The following is a 15,560-nucleotide window of genomic DNA, read 5'->3' on the forward strand; positions in this document are numbered from 1 at the left end:
CCCAAGTGCTGGGATTAAAGGTGTGTGCTGCCACTACCCGGCATTTTTCAGTTTTACACGTTGGAACACATCCTTGCTGTGCACGGCTTTCGTGTTTTACTAGGAAATGGTATCTCAGTAGAACAGCTTTGTCAGTGGACCAAAGAAATACTTGAATTAAATAAATGTTGCCTAGAGGTGCCTTCAGAGAAGTCTAGGCTCACATGAGCTCTGCTTCCCTCACCCAGCTTGCCCTGTACACAGAGAAGTTTGAAGAGTTCCAGAATACACTTTCCAAAAGCAGCGAAGTGTTCACCACCTTCAAACAGGAAATGGAAAAGGTAATCATGGAGGGTTCAGGCCTCCCCAACTGGAGACCCAAGCCACTTAGTTCAGAACTATCTTTGGGCACCTCACAGAGGCTGTTCCATTAATGTTGGAATTTTGTTGTTGTTGTTGGTTGGTTTTTGAGACAGGGTTTCTCTGTAGCTTTGGAGCCTATCCTGGAACCTCTTGTAGACTAGGCTGGCCTCGAACTCCCAGAGTTCCACCTGCCTCTGCCTCCCGATTGCTGGGATTAAATGTGTACGCCACCACCACCCAGCATTAATGCTGGAATTTAAAAGTAGTAGAGTGCCGGGCAGTGGTGGCACTCTATTTCTCTCTTTTTAGACCAGGCTGGTCTTGGACTTAGATCCACCCTGCATGTGTATGAACTAAATTATGGGTGGGTATGTATACGTATGTTGTATGCATACATCATAGAATATGTATGGAGGTCCAAGGACAATTTGCAGATTCTGTGGGTTTCAGGCATGGAACTCAGATCATCCGGTTTGGCAGCTGGCTCCTCCTTTACTTCCTAAGCATTCTTATCAGCCCCTCAGTGGCTTAACTTGAGGCTCCCAGTTGGCACAGATGTAATGTTTCCTTCAGATGTCCAGACAGCTCAACTCTGACCTTTTCCTTCCATCTATCATGTAACAGATGACAAAGAAGATCAAGAAGCTGGAGAAAGAAACCACCATGTATCGATCCCGGTGGGAGAGCAGCAATAAGGCCCTGCTTGAGATGGCTGAAGAGGTGGGTGGAAGGCGATGGTCTGGGGGCAGTGACACTGTACACATGAACTGGAATTACATTTCCAGTCGTTTTCATCCAAGTGCAGTGATAATGCTGGCTTCTGCCCTTAGCAGCGGGCACCCAGGCTAGCTCCCAGTACAGACAGCTGAAGAATCAGCAAATAGTGGGTACTGTTTAATGGTTGATGTGGTTCACATGCCGAGAATCCCAGGGTTGTGACTGTGGCTTGCAATCTATAAGTCAGACACTGACTTGGTGCAGCAGCTGCAAACCAGGTTAGAGACCTGATATTGTTCAGCATTGTTTAACAGATGATACAGTTTCACTATGCAAGTGCTTTGCCTAGGATGTCTGGTAGGTAGGTGAAGGGGGATACATTGTCTGACACTAAGTTAGGGCTGCTTACTACAGGGGCCAGCTCTTGATTTTCAGTTGCCTAAACTTGAAATGAGTGTCTTACTGGGTGCTCCATTTCTCTACCTAGAAAACTCTCCGGGACAAAGAGCTGGAAGGTCTGCAGGTGAAAATCCAACGACTGGAGAAGCTGTGCCGAGCACTGCAGACAGAACGCAATGACCTGAACAAGAGGGTACAGGACCTGACTGCTGGTGCCCAGAGCTCCCTCACTGACATTGGCACTGAGCGGAGGCCGGAGGCTGCCACTACCTCTAAGGAACAGGGTGTTGAGAGTTCTGGGGCTCAACCATCCAGCTCCCCAAGGGCCACAGAAGTTCCTGGCTGCCCTGGAGCACCAAGCACAGAAACAGCAGGCCAGACAGGGCCCCGGCAGTCCACCTCTGCCACCGCCTAGAGCTCATGGTGCTTGGGCGTGCTGGGAAGGGAGCAGCAGCCCGGTCAGGCCTGGTCCATACAAGGCTCCCACACTGAGCGGCTCAGTGCTGAAGCCAAGGTGTTCTGACCTGGAGGGCATTGGACACTTTGCAATTTTTAAATTGTGAGTTAGTCTTACTTATGTGGATGAGGCAGGTGTGCGAGACCTCACGCGGTTCCATAGTTAACACCTATAGGTGTACAGTGAGCTTTCATCAAGGGTGGGGTGTGCAGATGAAGCTGGTGGCTCTACACTGAAGAGTCTTAGAGATTTCATCTGAAGCTGCCATCCCTGTAAGCCAGCAGGTCCGACGACTTGAACATTTTCCTGCCTGATTTTGAGACTCAGACCCTTCAGCCCTTTGCAGAGCTCATGACGAGTGGAAATACCCAGGCCTGGACTCTTCTCTTTTGTAAGCAGAACTTGGGCAGTTTGGGCTCTTGTCACTCCCCTAGAGGTTCTGTTGCTTCTCTTGACCTGGGAATGATGTTCCTGGGCAGAGCCTTTGTAGGAAACAACTGGTCCTTGAGCTTCCTCCTGCCTAAGACAAGAAAACTGGTGGGGCAGGGGGAGACTGTGTGGGAAGGAGCCCCTTCAGGCTACCAGTTCCCTGCCCTCTGGTAGTGCCACGTCCAGGCCAATGTTGCTTCTCAGTTCTCAGTAGCCTTATCATTCACAGGTGCCTCTAGCCTGCACAAAAGATTGACATAAGGTCACCCAAAGGATTCTTTTTGGAGGTTTTATTGTAGTTTTGTTTTGCATAAGAGTTTGTATTAAAGATCTTCAAAGGGTAAGGGATACACTAGCGATGGTCCCAGGTGCCTGGCCTCCAAGTGCCCCATTCGGAGCAACCCTACCAGGGTCCTTTGCCATGTTACTGTTGAGGTGTCCTGTTGGGAAGTTAAGATCACTAAGAGAAAGGATGATGGCCTTGCCACAAACTTGCCTAGGGTTTCAGCCTGGGAGGCCACCACTAATTCATCACCATCTCCATGCCGCCATTGCTGGACCCCAGATCCAGATGGCCCTTGGCTTATGGGCTTTTTTTTTTCTCCCGCCCCCTCACCCCAGCTCAGATGAGTGATTTTTGAGGACAGTCTGATGCCATTCCTAGCACCTCTTGGCCAAAAAGTGAGTCCTTGGGATTTCACCTCCTGCTGCCAGATCTTCAGGTGTCTAGCAGGTCAAGAGTTACTTCTAACAGCAGACTGATCCCAGGAACCCAATAGCTGCAGGGAATTGTTTGCCTTCCCTCCTAATGCCGCTCACACCTGTGTTCAAGTGGCGGCTCTGTGCTGAGGTTCTTGTTGCGCACCTGCCAGTGTGTTAGCCAGGTTGCACAGCAGTTCCCTGGATCAACAGTACTTGGAAGCTAACAGCTTCTGTGATCTAAGTGAGCCATAGGCCAAGATTGAATGAGTTTTTGCTTCTTGTTGTATTTCAACTGTTGCATTATCCTGTAAGTTCCTTCATCTTTCATGACTAGCAGCCGCTCAGCCCACACGTACACATTCAGAATTGAGTTGGGTGTGTCGGTGTGTCTGTAATTCCAGAGCTCGACAAGAGGCTCAACTTCAGACCAGTCTGGGCTAAGAAGCAGGACTCCTCGTCAGAAACCAAAAGTACCTAGAACATTACTGCTTATAATCATGTGTTCAAGACCAGAAACTGCAAATCAGTGCCCCTCTCCCCACGCCAGGCACTCCCACTTCAAGACTCACCACCCTGGCACATGATTCACTCAGGGTGCCCAGCTGTGGGAGTGTTGAGGCTGTGCCATCTCCAGCTGGGGTCTGATGGTGGTGAGATTTTCCCAAGGATTTTTCCCCTTGGAAATCAGTATTCTCCCTGCTCCTGTAAGGCCTCACAGCTCTTATGTCAGGCCAAGATCTGAGCTGTTGGTCCTGTGGCCCATAGAATTGGCCTGCCTCACTTCAGCTACCTCTTACAGCCCATGCAGGGGTTCCAGCTGTCGGGTCTCGGCATGGTCGGCTAAGAGGCCATAATGTATCTGTAGAACCTTGGCTGTAGGCTCCATTTCTAGGCACCCAGGACAATATCTAGATGGTAATCACTTCTTCCCTCCCCTCCGCTGACCAAACCTTAACAGTCACTACAGCTGCTCTGCTTTCCAAAGTCAGCCCAGGAGCCTGGGCCAGCTGCAGGGAGGTGGCCTGTCTGTGAGTGAGGCCAGTACCTCCTCACATGGGTGAGCCCCGAGCACGTGACCTCATTTTAGGACCAAGATCTGTGTTGGTTTATAAGATTGTTAGCTTTTTTTCTAGAGGACCACAGTGGATAAGACTTAGAGCCCAGGGCCCTTGGCTATGCCAATATTTAGGTCCTTGTCCAGCTGAAATCTTCATGTATACCATGTCAGAAGCACTTTTTTTTTTTAAATCTTTGTTTTTCATTTGGTTTTTGGACCATGGGCAGAGCTCAGGCACTTTGTGTGAGAATGTTGTTTCTGTAAAGATGGTTATTTAACTCTCCCTGGTCCCCACCTTGTTAGCTCTACTGAGGGCTGACCAGAGGCCAGTGGAGCTGCCCGGGTGTCTGCAGGGAGGCTGAGGCCTGCTGAGTGCTGCCCCAGCCCTCCCGCCTTAGTAGCACGGGTGGGTCACCAGGCACCTGGTTGCCCCTCTTGACCAGCTTGGGATAAGAGGGCCACCTCTGTCCCCATAATTGCTTTCCTCTGCTACCCACACTTGTTTGAGGTTGTGCTGACAGGATTTTCTTTTTCTTGTAGATTTTTTTTCCTTCCAAGTCTACTTTTCGTATTGACAACAGCCAGGGACTTGATATCGATGTATTTTACACCACATTAAATAGTCTGTTGCCTTATTTGTATCTCTGCTGATTGGATCATTTGATGTTTCTGGATCCACCTAGTCCTCTCTGTTGTTATAGACTTGTCTGGATCAGCCAAGTGGCCATAACAGTGTCCTGGCATCCTGCATATTCCAGAATGTCCTGTCTTCTACTGGCCACAAGTTTAGGACCCTGACAGATTGTTTGAACTGCTCTTGGTATAGAAATAACATCAAAGGACTTTTAAGTAAAAAAAAAAATTTCAGTAAGGTTTGGTGCACACCTGTAAGCCCATCAAGGAAAAGGCGTGATTGCTGTGAATTCCAGGCTACCTTGGGCTACATCACCTAGGGTTATATACTGAAACTCTGTCTCAAGAGATGGGTGTGCCCTTAGTCACAACACTTTAAAGAGAAAGGCAGGAGGGTCTGTATGCAGTATTTCAGGGTGCCATTGTGATACCTTGTCTCACAGAAAAAGGGGTGAAGGATAGGTGCCGGATGGCTCACTAGGACCCACACGGAGAGAGTTCTTCACGTTATCCTTTGCTCCCAAAGCACAACTTCACACATGCTTGCATATAATGCATACATGTCACTTTTTAAGTAATTGGTAGTAAAGGGGTGGTTTTTTTTTAAGTAGGGAAGGCATTGAAAAGGACAAGTTTAATGACCATATTTAACAGTTGAACCCCAAAAGAAAAACTGGGCAATGGCGGTGCATAACTTTAATCCCAGCACTTGGGAGACAGAGGCAGGCAGATCTATGTGAGTTCAAGGCTAGCCTGGTCTACAAAATGAGTTCCAGAACAGCCAGGGCTGTCTGTTTTTTTGAAACCCTGACTCAAAAAAAAAAATTGTTAGTTGTGCCTGCCACGGTAGAACATGTCTTTAATCCCAGAGATGGGGCAGGCAGATATCTTGTTGAGTTCAAGGCCATCCTGGTCTACAGATTCTAAGTTTCAGCCCAGCCATGGCTAATGAGACCTTGTCTCAGAAAAGTAAAAAGGGAGCTGGGTCGTGGTGGCGCAAGCCTTTAATCCCAGCACTCAGGAGGCAGAGGCAGGCAGATCTGAGTTAGCGGCCAGCCTGGTCTACAAGAGCTAGTTCTGGGACAGGCACCAAAAGCTACAGAGAAACCCTGTCTCGAAAAAACAAAACAAAAAAAAAAAGTAAAAAGGGTTCCCTGTGAATGTTTTCCAAGGTGCTCGAGAGGATGGGGGAAGAGGTGAGCTTTATGCCTGGGGTTTAGGTGTCACCTTAGGAAGTTTGAACTAGGCCTACTGAAGGAAGGTTTAAAACAGCTGAGTAAGGTCTATACCATTGACTGCCTACTGTGACATTGGCCTTCATCAGGGGAATGCATAAGGGCTTCTGGGTTCCTTAATTCAGCTGCTTTCCTGAAGGAGAGAACCTAAAGGTGGCATCACCCAGCATCTTTCCTCTCTAGGTTTAGGCAGAAAAGATGGAGATGCTCAGCATCCTGGCACTATAGGGGCTTCGTTAGCCAGTACATGGGTAGGGCACAGGAGGCTCTTTCTTTGGCCGCTCTAGTCAGAGATGGTAGACTAGTACTCCATGTACGCCACATTGATCCCAAAGATTCTCCTCTTCTTCCAAGCAAAGCAGCTCTGCTGAAGCTTCTGGCCCCTCGGGAGGGGGCTGAAGGTGGGGACCACAGAGGTGCTTCTGATCCTCTGCCAATGTGATGGGCCTGAAACCTCTCCATCTCCATTGTCCCCCTCTTTCTTGCCCTCGGTGTTCAGAAGTCTGGAAATACTGTCCCTTCCTAGAGTGGTTTGGGTGTCTAAATTACCTGGGAAACATTCAGTGTTGGCAGAAACAACATGCCTGGGTCCCCAGCAGCCAGCCCAGGTCAGGACAGCCTGCTGTCATCTCAGGGAAAGGGGAAGATGGATGTGTTTCCCAGGTCTGGGCAGCCTGGCTAGGGTGCTACTCTCCTGTGGTGTTGGATGCTGCTCTGGAGGACTGAGCCAGGACCTCTGCCAGGTCTATAAATAGCGCAGCAGTGATGGAGCCTCCCTCCTGGCCGGCACTACGATCAATCAACGCTTCTGGGTCAGGCTCTTTCAGGAGCTCAGGTGGCCAGGTCTCCTACTGCTCTGGTTCTCCCTACATAGGTGAGAAGAGATCCCGTTGGTTCTTCAACACTTCAACACCAGCTAGGACTGTCTGGATGCTATGTGGCCCAGGAATGAGTGACGATTGGTTATTTTCAATAAAGTTGGAATAACAATTATATTTTAGGACTATAAAGATTAAATGTACATAAAAATCTAACAGGGCACTTTGATACTTGGCTGTCTTTATTTCTTCTGGAGGCTGCTGCCTAATTTTTATATGTTGCCTATACCCACGCATTCATTTATTCCCATCACCCCCATCCTGCACACAAAGCCACCACCATTTTGTAAGGGGTTCCCTCCAAACGTGACGAGAAACAGTATTTTAAATACATATCTAAGAGAGTATGCTTAGTTCATACGGTGAGAGTCAACACGAGGATTCTTCCCGGTTCGGCTCCCAGTGAACCGAAGAGGGCTACTTTCTCTTTAAATGCAAATCACCTCCAGCCAGCCAGCTTAGCTCCCACCAGCTCTAGTTCCTGGCTGCGAAGAGGGAGATTACAGAGAAGCACCGTTCCCCCACTCCAGACCCCAAGCCTCCAGGTCAGTGGCTCCCCAAGGGATGTGGGAAGGGAGTGATGCAGAAGGGGGTAGGGTAACGCACCTGATGCTTTTTTTTGAAGCCAAGGTTCAGAATTGCGTGATTCCTTGGACACAGCCTCCCAGGCTGAGCACGGTCACTTACTGGCTCACACTGTTGCAAGGGAAGACAGAAGTTGTCTCCCTTCTGCCCCGCCCCAGCCCCACTGATGCTACCCAGCTAGTCTATGCTGCTGACATAAATGTGTATGCTCCTACGCCATCATCGCCATCTCAGGAGTGAAGCAACAGCTTTTTGACAGCATCTTGGACCGGGACCCCATGGAGAAGGCCCCAGCAGACCAGGTGCCTAGGCGGTAGGGCTGCATGAGAGCGAGGCTAAACTGTGCCGGCCATAGTTGGAGACATCAGTGGAGAGCCAGCCCCAGAGACTCTCACTGGAAAAGGCTAGAAGCTGTCCCAGGGACCTCCTAGGCACCCCTGGTATTTGCAGTTGAAGTGGAAGAGAAATGCCGGTATCTAAGGGAGGTGAGGCTGTGAGTCAATCATTCCTAGTCACCGTGGTGGACAGGTTGACACTAGAGCCTTCCCCGGTGCCCCACCTTACCTTGGTCATATTTCCTACAGAGCGGGGCCTCGTTAAGACACCCGATCCTCAGTTGGCTCCCCTAGTCACGGCCACCTCTCCAGCCCCAGGCTTGTAGGCCGCAGTGGCAGGAAAACAGCAAGATGGGTCCACTCCAGCCCTCTCAGGCAGGCCCATGGGGTTCTTGGGAAGGAAAGGGCATTGAGTAGCCTTGGAAGGTCCTTCAGATGCATAGCTATTGTCCAGCAACAGGCTGGCATTGGGCCCTGTACAGACAAAAGGACAGAGCTCCTGACTGCTGGACAGGAACAAGTTCTTGTCAGTTCTGAAGAGCACTGAGTGAAGGGGCGGTTTGGCCCTCTCCTCATCTTCCTTCCCAGGCCTGAGGTCCAATCAAGCACCCAATGGATGACAAAAAGAAGAAGAGGAGTCCTAAGCCCTGCCTGGCCCAACCAGCCCAGGCCTCAGGCACACTGCGGAGAGTTCCTGTGCCAACCAGCCACAGTGGCTCCTTAGCCCTGGGACTCCCTCATCTGCCATCACCCAAGCAGCGAACCAAGTTCAAGAGGTGAGTACAAGAAGGGTGTTCGGCAAGAATGCAGGACCCTCAGCTATGGGCTGAGCACTATGGGAAGGAGGACCCCAGACATTAGCTGCCACACGGTAATTGATGCCTTCGTGTGTACTGGCTCCACGTTCATGGGGGTGGGGTGGGGATTGAGACCCAGAGCTTGCTCTCGGATGCACAGAGAGAAAGCAGGGAGACACTGAGACCACACAGAGTGGGGCTGTATCTCTGCAGAGGAAGATGCTGGACTCCCTGACAGGGAAGAACATTCAGAGCTGAAAAGCTTGCAGGGCATGAAAACAAAGACATTATTGCTGGAAGGCTCCAGGAGTGCTGAATAAACGCCTCCCCTCCGCAAAGATTTGTCCCCCTATCAGCCTCAAACTCACAGAGATCCACCTGCCTCTGCCTCCCAAGTGCTGGGACTAAAGGTGTGCACCACCACTGCCTGGCCATTTGTCCCCTTTTATTTCATCTTAGAGATGCTGGGGAATTGACCTCAAGATATTGGGCATGCGAAGCAAGCGCTCTACCACGGAGCGACCTCCCTAGCCTATTTAAGTTCTCTGCTCAATTCTTTTTATGTTATTATTATTCTTTTTGAGACAAGGTTTCTTTTTGTAGCCCTGGCTATCCTGGAACTTGCTTTGTAGTCCAGTCTGACCTCAAACTCAGAGAGATCTGGCTTCTGCCTCCCAAGTGCGAGAATTAAAAGCATGTGCCACCACACCCGTCATGGGTGGCACATAACTTGAATCCTCGCACTGGGTGGCAGAGGCTGGTAGATCTCTATGAGGCCAGCCTGGTCTACACAGTGAATTCCAGACCAGCCAAGGCTGTGTAGTGAGACCCTGACTGAAAAGAACAAAACAAAAAAAGAATTTGGATCCTACAGTATAGTTGTCCCCGTTTGTTCCCGTGAATACGGTGTGGTGTGTTCCTTTCCCTAGCATTCTATAAAAGCCGTGCTCCTGTGGACGTCTGTACCATCTGCCCGTCCAGCATGGGCCAGGGTGGCTATCGAAGCTGTAGCTGAAGCTCAGGGCTACTTGGATAGTAGGGGATGCAGCAGGAGAGGAAGGCAGGCCTGGCTGACTGGAGTGTTCACTGTTACTCTGGGGAGCAGAATATATTACCCTGCTGCAGCCAGAGCCACGCCTGCCAGGAGATGGAAAATTCACAACAGTTTTGGAAAGAGAGCAGGAAAATTTTTTGGTGGGAGGTGCTTTGCTGGCAGTAAAAAAAAAAGGAAGGCCAAGGCTGAGTGACCCACCCAGAGTCCTAGGAGCTACGTGGGCTCTCAGACAGGAGGCTGGGTCCATCTCCTTGCAGGCACAGCTCCGGCTGCAGCACCACGGAAACAGACTTTCTGTCCTCTTCCTTCCTCTCCTTCCTTAGCTCCTTTCCCTCTCCCCATCCCACTGCTCAGGGCAAGACCTCAGAACAGACATCCATTTGTGTTGGTGAGTGGGCTGGGCAGATGAAGTAGTACAGAGAGACATGGCACCAGAGATGTGGGCGTGCCTGGCCGTTCCCAACACCCATGACCATGGTCATGTCCACTTCACCCAGAGTAGGCAAGGAGAAATGCCGCCCGGTGCTGGCTGGAGGTGGGGGCGGCTCTGCAGGCACGCCCCTGCAACACTCCTTCCTGACTGAAGTGACCGATGTCTACGAGATGGAGGGGGGGCTGCTGAACCTGCTCAATGACTTCCATTCGGGTCGCCTGCAGGCCTTTGGTAAGTCCAGGGGCAGGGGAGTTCTGTGGATGGTGCTGGAGGTCCTAGTCTGGAGACCTCCTGGGGCTAGGGTCCCAGGCTGGCTCCTAAACTCAGGAGTTGTCCAGGGAAGGAATGCTCCTTAGAGCAGCTGGAGCACGTGCGGGAGATGCAGGAGAAGTTGGCCAGACTGCACTTCAGCCTGGACGTGTGTGGGGAGGAGGAGGACGAGGACGAGGAAGATGATGGGGTCACAGAGGGCTTGCCTGAGGAGCAGAAGAAGACAATGGCTGACCGAAACCTGGACCAGCTGCTTAGCAATGTGGGTCATAAAACTGACTGTTTGGGATCCTGGGGGGTACCAAGGGTGGAGAGGGCACAGGTTCCCAACTCTCCCAGTGAAAGTCTGGGGGTACATGAACCCAAGATCTGCGAGTTCCTCCAGATCCACTAATAGGGCTTCCCCTGAGTATCCGCGTTTGTTCTGGGTCCCCTCCTGACAGAAACCTCCTTTTCTCTCTATTGACAGCTAGAAGATCTTAGCAATTCCATGTATCCTTTCCAAGGGGCTTGGTAGGGTCGTGAGTCTCAGCAGGGGGAGAAATCCTGCCTCCCTCTGGGCGTGTGCACACATAGCAAACATTCCCATCCATTCCCATCTCCTGCAATCCTGACTCAGAGTTAGCCACAAGCTCTCCGCATGTGAGAGGAATGTAGAATTTCCTGACTGCTAAGAGAAAATGGCATCACGAGTGGTGGCCCTCCTTCAGAAAGCAGAGGCAAGCCCTGGCACGATTACAGTCTCAGAAGCTGACGTTCTCCTACCCTTGAAGCTTTTCATAATCATCCTTACTTAGCCTGTGGCCTGGTGTGGTGGCACTGGACACACACACAGCCTGTGCGGGATGGGGAGGAAGGTAGGTAGGTGGAAACACTGGGGTCCAAAGCGTTACAGTCCTTGACTGGCACAGACAGAAGCTGCACTTGGCAGAGAACGCTGAGCCTGAGGAGCAGCCAGCGTCGTAGGTGTCGGACCCAGGCCTAGCTGCTTCTCTCCTTCCCTTCAAACTGTGACTTTTTACGGACTCGGGAGGGTTCCGCAGCCCCCCAGGTGCTATGAAGTGGGGGGCACTGGATGGAATTAAACAAACGGAAAAGCCGCTCCTTTCCGGTGTCCTTCTTGCTTTTACCGTGCCGCACACTGGGTCGAGAAGAAAGGCTCGGGGCGGGACCGGATGAGGTGCACAGTTGGGTCGGAAGAAGCCTTGTGCGTGACTCTGGAAATGACGGGCGGGGCCCTGTGTCTGCGCCTGCTCAAGAGCGGCGTAGCCTAAAGGTGCACTGCGCAAGCGCACGCATGCGGAGGATGCACAGCACAGGGCGGTTGGCGACGAAATGGACTCCGGCCTGATTCTTCAGAGGGTGTCGGCATTGCAGGTCGTGATAGAGCAAGTGCACCTCGGGTTAGGGACCGGGACCTTCGGCAAGATGAAGTTGTCATGTGGCGTCCCTTACCCGCATGGCACTGAAGAATGTCCTGCAGGGGCGGGGTCGGAAGAGCTAGAAGAACCTTAAAGCGAGGGGGAGGGTCCAGCCCAGCACTTTCCACCTCCCAGAGCTCCAAACCAAGGTTGCCTGTCCCTTCCCCATAACTGTGTTTTCTCTGGCGCCCCTCCCCGCCCCGCCATGACCTCTCCAAGAAACATCTCTCTTTTGAGCTAGGGGTGTAGTTCAGAAGTAGAGCGCTTGACTAGCATGTTTAAGGCCCTGGGTTCGATTCTCCAGCCGCCAATAACCACAAAATCGAGCGTGTTTGCCAAGATACCTTTTTTCTTTTCCTTCCTTCTTTTCTTTCTCTTTCTCCTTCCTTTTCTTTCTTTTGTGTGTGTGTGCTGGGGTTAAAGGCTTGCGCCACCACCGCCCGGCTCAAGATGCCCCTTTTGTAAAAGTGTTAAGAGGCATTTTCCCTGCTTCTCCACATTAGGCTTGTATCCGGGGCTTCTTGGTCCGGCGTCAATTCCAGAGCCTTCGAGCTGAGTATGAAGCAGTTGTACAGGAGCTCGAGGGTGACCTCAGCACACTTCGGTGGACTGGGGGCTGGATTCCCAAGCCCATATTTCTCCCAGAGGTAGTATATACCCCAGGGTTCTGGTACAGGGTTCTGGGAAACGGTCTATACTATGTGTCTGCCTTGTGTCCCCAAGGCCAGAATCACTCACACTTCAATCCTTCGCCCTACCTATTAGACTGGTTTCCAGACATCTGAGGGGGGTTAACCCTTTGATTCCCATACCTCTCTGATTTTTCACAAGGCAAAATCTCATTGCTCCTGGAAAGCAGAGAAAATACCAAACCCGGAGCAGAAACTTTGGAGCCATTTCCCATGTAAAGACTCTGAGAAAGACGTCATCTTGGAGGAGATGGTGTTGAAGACAGGAGGGAGCCCAGCAAAACCAGGAAGTCTTTGCCAAGATGACGGCTCCTGGCTTCAGACTGAGCAGGACAGGAGAGCCAGCCAGGAGAAGACCAGAGATATCTCCGTGTCCGAGGTGGACAATGCGGGTAAGTACCGCTTTGCCTAGATCAGGGCAAGCCCCTGACCTCTGGGCCTCTGCCTCCCAGCTGAAACACAGGAGAGTGCAGGATAAGTTGCCGCCCTTCCTCACCCCTTCCCCCTGCCTGATGAACAGGGAGGGCTGTACTGCCCTTCCCCCTGCCTGACGAACTTGGAGGAGGTCTGTTACTGCCCTTCCTCACCCCTTCCCCCTGCCTGCCTGATGAACATGGAGGCTGCCAGGATCTAGGACTGGACTAGTTCCCAGTGTCTACCCCTCAAGGCATTCTCCTTTTCCTCCTTTCTTCAAAGAAGTCACAGATCTGAGACTGTCCCAGAGACAACATGAGCTCCAGGGCCAGCGCAACCATTTGGCCATGGAGCTGCTGTGGCTGCAACAGGCCATCAACAGCCGGAAGGAGGTAGGCACTAACTGAGAACCTTTCTAAACAGGTCAAGGGTGGGGAGGGGCCTGCTGCCATTCCTGTGCGAGCTTGTTCCTGTTCTTTCTGAACAGTACCTCATTCTCAAGCAAACACTGAGATCCCCAGAAGCAAGCCAGACCAGAGACAAGCCTGACGCGTGCCTGGACCACAGGGGACAGACCTGTGGGAAGACCTGGCTGCAATCCAGCTGCCTCCTTAAGGACCAGTTGTGTATGGACAGGACCGTAGGAGAGCCACACTCTGCGGATGACTCCTGCCACAAGGGCAGATCGCAGCCCCAGAAACCCCCATACAGACTAGCCAGTACAGGCAAAGACACAGTGGGGGCTAAGGGCAGGGAACTGTGCTACAGAAAGGCTGGACCGCAGCTGCCTGCAGCATTAGACAGCCAGGCCAGAGGGGACAGGGCCATCAAAGGGCCAGATCACGGAGGACAGGCCTTTCATGAAACCTGCCTACAGCAGTTGACTCTCCTAGAGGATCAGACCCTTGGGGACCCCAAGTCTTGGAGTCCTTGTTCTGCAAAGGCCATGACACAGCTGCCCCCCCTCTGTGGACATCCAAATACCGTGGACACAAACCCCGGAAAGCCGAGCTACAGAGAGGCCGACTGCCAAAGAGCTAGGCCACATGATTTGAGCACCTCAGAAGGCCACGTGATTTGGGATGGGACATCGGCAGGGCTGGAACATGGTAGCCTGGATCTCAGAAGGACTAAGCCACCCAAGAGCCAGCACCCCCGTGCTAGGAGTTCCAGCCATGGAACTACCAGTGAGCTTAGTGAGGAAGGGTGGGCAAACCAGAGGACTCTGCTGCGGAGGTGAAGATCTTGTCTTCCCCAAGAGAGGATCAGAGGACGAGTAGTCCACGAAAACAGGACCATCCGGCAAGACCCGAGGATCCAGGAGAGTAGGTTCCCAAAGAGGATGCTATGAAAAGGCGTTAAGGGACCTGGTTCCACCTCTGTCTCCTGCCCTTGCTCCTGGCCATTGGTAGCTGTCAGGCCAAGCTGCAGGATTGTGCTGGCACAGCAGGGGAAAGAAGGGCCTGCCCTTTTAGCCTCTGCCTGTGACTTCATCCAAATTTTACCTTCCCTTGGGGTAAGGAAGGTGGGAGGATCGTGGAGAATAAAAGTTTTTCTTGGTTATGAGCTTGTCTGCTTTTATCTCGTGCATCTGACCAGGACTGATTCTGGTCCACCTGGGTCATCTCCCACTCACACAGCGCAGCATCCCCAAAGACAGCTAGCATCCTCCTTGGGGAGCAGCCCCCAGACTGATTACGCTTGATCTCAATTTGAAGGAGCCCAAGCCCTGGAGAAGATTGGATGTGTGTGTGAATCTTCGTCTTCCTCCCGCTGAGCCCCAGGTCTACCTTTTGTAATGTGAGCAGACTGGGCTGCACAGACAGCTCAGTACTAGTGTTCACCTAGCATAGAAGGGCCAGGGTTTGGTCCCAGCTCTGCAAGCAAATGAAAAAATATGATCGTATCTACCCTGCACATGTGAGGCCCATCAAGTGCAGATCTGAGACCCTGCATTCAGGAGAATGCACTTGTCCAAGGTGCCTGAAGCCTTCCTGGATAAGAAGGCAGGACTCCACCTTTGGCATAGCTCCCAGCCCTGGCTTAGTTGCTTGGCAACCGCTCTGTGTCTGTGAGTGAGGATATACTATGGCAGCCAAGAGAGTACTGGTGTATCGCAACGGGGACCCCTTTTTCCCAGGCCGCCAGCTGGTGGTGACCCAACGCCGCTACCCCACCATGGAGGCTTTCCTCTCTGAGGTGACATCAGTGGTGCAGGCCCCACTGGCTATCCGTGCCCTCTACAGACTTTGCGATGGCCACCCCGTCACTGAGCTGGCTGACTTGCAGAATGGAGGACAGTACGTGGCTGCTGGCTTTGAAGGATTCCACAAGCTCCAGTGAGTGGGTTGAGGCTGGCCAAGTGCCTGGGGAGGGCCATGGGAGCAGCAGTGTGTCCAGTACTCAGCTCCAAGTCAGCAGGCAGGCTGCTTCTCCAGGAGCCTGGGGACAGGCTGTGCTGCAAGAGCAGCGTGGTGAGAACCCGGCCTGAGTCTACATGATCAACTAATAAGTGAGCTGTGACTCAGATTGCATTCTGTTACTAAAGCCAGTGCCGCCACAACCAGGACCAGCCCGTGGGGACAATTCTCAAGTGGAACTTTGTTTAGGAATTACTTTCCCCCCAACTGCTGCCTGCCTTCTGAGATGGTTTCTCTGTGTAGCCCTGGCTGTCCTGGAACTCTTGGTAGTGGTTGTTGTTATTTAAGACAGG

General features: G+C 52.0%; 4 protein-coding genes across 10 annotated transcripts in view; all 4 read left to right on the top strand.

Moving 5' to 3' along the window:
• The window catches only part of Txlna (taxilin alpha), a 29,807-nt gene extending 25,069 nt beyond the window's left edge, over positions 1-4,738 (top strand). Inside the window, exons 8-10 of the mRNA XM_050152695.1 lie at positions 228-320; positions 967-1,062; positions 1,547-4,738. Coding sequence (XP_050008652.1) covers positions 228-320; positions 967-1,062; positions 1,547-1,873 — 516 coding nt within the window. The 3' untranslated portion in view covers positions 1,874-4,738. The remainder of the gene's footprint in view (positions 1-227; positions 321-966; positions 1,063-1,546) is intronic.
• Positions 4,739-7,301: 2,563 nt separating this feature from the next.
• Ccdc28b (coiled-coil domain containing 28B) lies at positions 7,302-11,423 on the top strand. 2 transcript variants are annotated; one of them, XM_050151892.1, is made up of 7 exons: positions 7,304-7,394; positions 7,475-7,736; positions 8,358-8,545; positions 10,118-10,284; positions 10,392-10,585; positions 10,793-10,815; positions 11,235-11,423. In XM_050151892.1, exons 3-7 carry the CDS (start codon positions 8,382-8,384, stop codon positions 11,287-11,289), a joined length of 603 nt encoding a protein of 200 aa, XP_050007849.1. In that variant the 5' UTR covers positions 7,304-7,394; positions 7,475-7,736; positions 8,358-8,381; the 3' UTR covers positions 11,290-11,423. The 2 variants fall into 2 exon arrangements, with proteins under 2 accessions (XP_050007859.1, XP_050007849.1); XM_050151902.1 differs by lacking the exon at positions 7,475-7,736 and having other exon boundaries at positions 7,302-7,394.
• Positions 10,885-14,410, top strand: Iqcc (IQ motif containing C). Of its 3 annotated transcripts, none has more exons than XM_050151820.1 (5): positions 10,885-11,180; positions 12,248-12,391; positions 12,576-12,825; positions 13,130-13,239; positions 13,335-14,410. In XM_050151820.1, the coding sequence occupies exons 1-5, from the start codon at positions 11,169-11,171 to the stop codon at positions 14,085-14,087; spliced, it is 1,269 nt and encodes a 422-aa protein (XP_050007777.1). In that variant the 5' UTR covers positions 10,885-11,168; the 3' UTR covers positions 14,088-14,410. The 3 variants fall into 3 exon arrangements, with proteins under 3 accessions (XP_050007777.1, XP_050007758.1, XP_050007768.1); XM_050151801.1 differs by lacking the exon at positions 10,885-11,180 and adding an exon at positions 11,515-11,700; XM_050151811.1 differs by lacking the exon at positions 10,885-11,180 and adding an exon at positions 11,515-11,700 and having other exon boundaries at positions 13,133-13,239.
• Positions 14,411-14,530: 120 nt separating this feature from the next.
• Dcdc2b (doublecortin domain containing 2B) overlaps positions 14,531-15,560 on the top strand; it is a 5,553-nt gene continuing 4,523 nt past the window's right edge. For 3 of the 4 annotated variants that reach the window (XM_050151765.1, XM_050151780.1, XM_050151787.1), the window contains exon 1: positions 14,531-15,186. In XM_050151765.1, the coding sequence (XP_050007722.1) occupies positions 14,936-15,186 (251 nt within the window). In that variant the 5' untranslated portion in view covers positions 14,531-14,935. The remainder of the gene's footprint in view (positions 15,187-15,560) is intronic. The other variant, XM_050151774.1, reaches the window with a different exon arrangement.

The sequence above is a fragment of the Alexandromys fortis genome, unplaced genomic scaffold (assembly GCF_014885135.2).
Source record: "Alexandromys fortis isolate MF-2015 unplaced genomic scaffold, M_Fortis_MF-2015_v1.1 scaffold_26, whole genome shotgun sequence".
Taxonomy (NCBI): domain Eukaryota; kingdom Metazoa; phylum Chordata; class Mammalia; order Rodentia; family Cricetidae; genus Alexandromys; species Alexandromys fortis.